General features: G+C 42.0%; 1 protein-coding gene across 1 annotated transcript in view; it reads left to right on the forward strand.

Moving 5' to 3' along the window:
- Positions 1-6,000, forward strand: part of Fermt1 (fermitin family member 1) — a 38,062-nt gene that overhangs the window by 6,453 nt on the left and 25,609 nt on the right. Inside the window, exons 4-5 of the mRNA XM_028755441.1 lie at positions 235-448; positions 2,126-2,228. Coding sequence (XP_028611274.1) covers positions 235-448; positions 2,126-2,228 — 317 coding nt within the window. The remainder of the gene's footprint in view (positions 1-234; positions 449-2,125; positions 2,229-6,000) is intronic.

Raw genomic sequence — 6,000 nt, forward strand, 5'->3', positions numbered from 1 at the left:
GGTTAGAAAAGATTTACTTGCCAACATTTATCTATGTTGAGTTTTTGGGAACTTTTACATACATGCCTGAGATCTCAGAACTGGACAGTCCAGACAAAATCTTTACCTGTGTGTAACTGACCTCTCTACCATCCTGACTCCTGGCACATTTAAATCAAAATCATTTCAGTATAACCTCTTCTAAAGATTCTGAGATAAATCACCTATCATCATGTCTCTCTCCTTGCCTCATAGTAAGCCCTGGCTTGTACAGTAAGACCATGACACCCACATATGACCCTATCAACGGGACACCAGCCTTATCCACGATGACTTGGTTTGGTGACAGCCCTTTGACAGAGCAAAACTGCAGTGTTCTGGCCTTCAGCCAACCTCCTCCTTCACCAGATGTCCTCGCCGACATGTTTCAGCCTCGATCTTTGATTGACAAAGCCAAGATGAATGCAGGGTAAGAATGGGGCTCCATCTTCCTCCTGTCAAAACTAATTCATGCACTAAGAGATGTCAAAGAGATGGAGACTGTCTAAATTGGGGAGTTATAGGCATGAACATCATGCTTTTTAGCAAAACTCAGAAGGCTAACTTTAACAGACAAAACAATAGAAGATGAACAGAGACTGGGGTGGTCTCAATACCTTTAAAGGGTAACAAAGCTGTTGTATTCAAATAACTTGATGTCTTCCTATCCATACCTATGATTCTTGCTGTTACAGGTGTGAAAAGAGTTTTTGGGAGGTAGAGAGTATTTTTTTTTTTTTGGTTTGGTTTTTCGAGACAGGGATTCTCTATGTAGCCCTGGCTGTCCTGGAACTTACTCTGTAGACCAGGCTAGCCTCGAACTCTCAAACTTAGAAATCTGCCTGCCTCTGCCTCCCAAGTGCTAGGATTAAAGGCTTGCTCCACCACCGCCCGGCTGGTAGAGAGTATCTTATAAGCATGGTTCCCTCTATGAACCTGTTGGAGACATTGAAGGTAGTCAACCCAGCTTACGCTGTATTTACAGAACAATGCTTCTCCCTAGTTTAAGTTAGGTTGCAGAGTTGGAGAGATGGCTCAGTGGTTAAGAACATTGGCTGCTATTTCAGAGGTCCAGAGTTCAATTTCCAGCAACCACTCCCAGAAACCACATGGTGGCTCATGACCATCTATAATGGCCTGATGCCCTCTTCTAACACGCAGTTGTACATGCAGATAGAGAACTCATACATAGAATAAATAAACTAAAAAAGAATTAAAATGTGGCATTATTTACATTTAAAGGTTCAGTAGCCATATCCAGCTAGAGGTTAATGCATTGCACAGCACATGTGATATAAAAGGATCTACTAAGCATGGCCAACCCACAACCCATGGGTCATATATGCACAAGATAGCAACAAATACAGAATAATACAAAATTACAAAGTTCCTTAAATTATGAGTTTTAAATTTTTATTTTTCTGTGCAGTTGTGTAGTTCTAGATCATGAACTTTGTAGATGACAATGCTGTGTTGCTTGTCAAAGACTGCACACTGACTGAGCTAAACCTAGCTTTGGACTGACCACAGTGGAGCAACGGGGCAGCAGTTAGAGACAGAGACTTATGTGCTGGCTCCACTATGGAGCTAGACCCTTGCATCGATCATAAAATTCACAGAGACATGGTCACTTCGTCTGCTATACCAAGGTAGTGACAGACATGATGGTAAGTGTCTATGATTCCAGCATTCAGGAAGCAAGAATATCACATGTTCAAAGTCAGCTTGGAGTACACATGAGATTCTGTCTCAAAAAAAAAAAGAAGGAAGGAAGGAAGGAAGGAAGGAAGGAAGGAAGGAAGGAAGGAAGGAAGGAAGGAAGGAAGGAAGAGGGAGAGAAGGGGAGGGAACAAAGGAGGGAAAGAAAAAAAGAAAGAAAAAAAGAAGAGAAACACTAGATATCAACCCCCATAGCACCTTCACTTTCATGTGTCATTAAGAATATAACGGTAAGGTAAGGTGCAAACATAAGCTATTATGTGCTCATTGCTTTTGTTGACATTGCTTCCCCTGCCTGTGCTCATGGATTTGTGTAATGTGTAACTCAGTGTGGTGCGTATGTATAGAAAGTGAGCTGGTTTTTAAATCCTAACCTGTTGTTTCCTAGTTGGCTGGATTCCTCAAGATCCCTTATGGAGCAAAGCATTCAAGAGGAAGAGCAGCTGCTGTTGAGATTTAAATACTACACCTTCTTTGACTTGAATCCTAAAGTAAGAAATCATTCTTTTGTTTCATTTTGTTTTCCTTGTGTGATGTGCTTGAGGACACTTTCCTAAGAGTGAGCCGGGACCCACACAAGGTGGCCCACACAAGACACCCCACCACAGTATAAAATGTCTTAGCGGAAAGAGATCACCCGCCTAAGTAAACAGCACTGACAAATCTCTACCCAATGCATATTAGGAAAGTTAGTGAGAGCTGAGATGAGTCTTTTGGACTTCTATCGCTTTCCTTCTTACAGGAAAGCCATTTGATGGAGTTCAGCATCAGTAGCTAACTGGCCCATTGTAGAAAACACAGAATGAAACAGTGTGGTCTCCGTGTGGCCAGGCAACATCCCCGCATCAGTCAGGCAACCTCCCCGAATCAGCCAGGCAAACTCCCGCATCAACCAGGCAAACTCCCCACATTAGCCCCGCTCAGGGCTTGTGCCTCCTGCTCTTCTTCATTTCTCTCTGAGCCTTGTGTAAGGAGCCTGCCTCTACCTTTCTCTGCACTTTTCTCCCCTGCAGCAACACCTCTGCCCTCTTGGTTGATGTGTAGCTATCTTTCAATGGCCAGTCTTAGTTCCCTGGCTTTCTTAATGTCTTAATTTCTTCCAAAAACAAACAAACAACAACAAAATGAACAAAACAAAATAAAATACCTTCTCTCTCTCTCTCTCTCTCTCTCTCTCTCTCTCTCTCTCTCTCTGTGTGTGTGTGTGTGTGTGTGTGTGTGTGTGTGTGTGTGTGTGTGTATTTAAGGCAGATCACTTGGTATTGGATAATCGATTAAGGGACTCGTGCCTGGAGAAGACTAAGTCTCCCTCTCTCAGCACTCATTGACTGCTTCTTGATCCGTATCTATGGATGGGCCCATGAGACATCCATGCTGGAATGTCAGCTGTTGTTAAAATTGTTCAGGTCTTATTGAGGCTTATACATTGTTGAGATTTTACGGGTGTAGCTACCCTGTCATCTCATAGCAGACTTTCTGGTCATCTGGCTCTATCTTTCTACTCCTGCTTCCAGAATGGCCTGAGCCTTAGGTGCAGGAGATGGGTTGTAGATGTATCACCTGGGGACAACACCCCATAGTCAGTTGTCCTCTGCATTTTGACCAATTGTGGATACCTGTAATGGTCTCCATTTGTGACAAAATAACCTTCTTTGATGAGGGATAAAAGCTACACTTATCTGTGTGTGTAAAAATGAAGTTTGGAATTATACTGCTCTAGGAAAGTGACAGCAGAAGGTTTTCCTAGGTTTTCAGTACCAACATGATTTCTCTCCTATTCAGTGAGACTCAAGTCTAATTAGAGAGCTGTTGGTTACAGCAAAGATACGAGTACCACTATTGCACTATAAGATTATCTTGCCATGCTAGTTATTGTTGTGGTTCATAGATATAGACAGGTAAGACTTTTAATTGCTTTTCTTCCTTGGAATTTTGCATAGCACCTTCTGGTACTATGAAAGCAATACCCCAGGAAGGAGGATTTCAGGTCACAGCTAGCTCATAATCCTCTGAATCCTATGACTGAAATTTGTGGTGTCATCAACAAGAACTTACCTTTAACTCCTGGGAGGCAACCAAGAGTGACAGCTATAACTTTAAAACCTATAGTCTTTTAGACTCCCCTGATCAACAACCCAAAAAGAGGTTTCTCATAACTATTGCTGGGGGCTTTGTGATTTCATTTTTAAGCCCTATCCCTAGTTTAACTCCATGGTACCAGCCATACAATGGATATAGTATAGAATAAAGTTTATTTAGGGCATGAGAAGGGGAGTTGAGGAGGGAGTAGAGATAAAGAAAGGCAGAGAGAGAGAGAGAGAGAAAGAGAGAAAGAGAGAGAGAGAGAGAATGCAGAGAGATCTGCCAGGAACACATGGAGAGAAGAGGGAGGAGAATGAGGAGAGAAGGAACAGAATGGTTAAGAGAGTAAGAGAATGAGGAGGGGGCAAACAGCCCCTTTTATAGTGAGTCAGGCACATCTGGCCATTGCCAGGTAACTGTGGAGTGGAGCCTAGAAGGAATGCTAACAATGTGTTCTTCATTGAATAAATAATAAAGCCGAGAGTAGGTCTCACAAGTCATTTTAAGTCAAAATGCAAAATCATCTAGCCTCTGTGGAAAGCAATGTGTCAATATCTATCAGAATTACCACTCTACTTTGACCTGCAAACTTGTTCATTGCGTAGTGGTTCTTATGTGACTTTATATATTACTACTGTGGGTTATTACTGTGTAATTGGTCTTTAAAAATGACTGGAAACCACCTAAATGTCCATCAGTAGAGAATTGCTTAAATAGATTATGATACATTTATACCATACTGTTGTTAAAGAGAATGAGTCAGCTCATTTGTGGTTTTGTTGTTGTTGTTGTTTTGTTTTGTTTTTTTGTGAACACTTTTAAGTATATTTAAAATGTAAATTAAGAAAAGAAACTTTCTTTTCTAGCCCTGACAGTCCACACTATCTTCAAGTTTTGTAAGCATTAAGAACACTAGAGGACCCCAGGATACTGACCTCCATTCCCAGCAGTCACCAAACCTTGTGGTCAGATTAAACAGTAAACTTTCTTGAGAACATGGAAATGATGATACAGGTTTATTGTCCTGTGTGTGTCATGGTTAGCATGTGGGAAAAGCATTCACTGAGCTAATGAGACAGACAGAAACAGGAATATACATAACAGAGATGGCTGAATCCATCCATGCCTTCCAAGGTGTGAGGTTCTAGCTTTAGCCAACCAGGAGACAGAAAAACGAAGGCTAAGCATTAACCTGAGTAGCCCATACCCAGTGTCCTGGTTGTTACTATTGCTATGATGAAAGGCCATAACCAAAGCAACTTGGGGAGGAAAGGGTTTATTTGGCTTTTTCTTCCATATCACTGTTCATCAAAGGAAGTCGGTGTAGGAACTCACATAGAGGGGTATAGAGGCAAAAGGTGACACCATAGCATGTTCATACTTTCTTAGAGAACCCAGGACCACCAGCCCAGGCATGGCACCACTCGTAACTGGCTGGGCCCTCTCCCATTAATCACTAGTTAAGAAAATGCCCTACAGACTTGTCTACAGTCCAATAGAGGCATTCTCTCAATGAGGCCCCCTCCTTTCTAGTGACTTTAGTTGGTGTCAAGTTGACATAAAACTATCCAGCATATCCACGGAAGAAAGAGCTGTTCTTAAATCAGTGGAGAAGAGATCAAAATATTCTGAAAGATAGAAACCTACCGGATGCCTGCTAACGACTTACAGATAGTGCTTCACCACCTGCATGGGAAAACCAGCCTCTGAGAGGGAAACCTCAAAGCCAGGCAGAATCAATAGGCTGTCTCTGGACAGCCCTGGGGACAGAGCCTGGCCAGCATTGAGCGCTTATTCTGGATCCTATGGATCTCCTACTGTTAACTTGTAACTACAGATAATTGTAGTTTAATGTATCTTACACACCATTATTTTATTTGGCTTGTGGAGCATGTAAAGATGTTCAGGTGTGGGCGCTTCTACTACACTTTTAAAATCTTTATTAACTACTCTGAAGAAAGCCTTTCTGAGCAGCCTATCCCACTGAGCCCCTGAAGTATTATTACCTAGATATACTAGGACTGAGGGGCTGACAAAGGCCATCTAGGTTGGCCTTGTTGGTCAAATGAAAGTTTCGACTGTTTTTGACATCACTATTTAGATTTTGTCTATAATCTATGAATTAAAACAGGACGTGTGTGTGTGTGTGTGTGTGTGTGTGTGTGTGTGTGTGTGTGTGTG

Source organism: Grammomys surdaster, unplaced genomic scaffold (assembly GCF_004785775.1).
Source record: "Grammomys surdaster isolate TR1022 unplaced genomic scaffold, NIH_TR_1.0 129, whole genome shotgun sequence".
NCBI classification, from domain to species: domain Eukaryota; kingdom Metazoa; phylum Chordata; class Mammalia; order Rodentia; family Muridae; genus Grammomys; species Grammomys surdaster.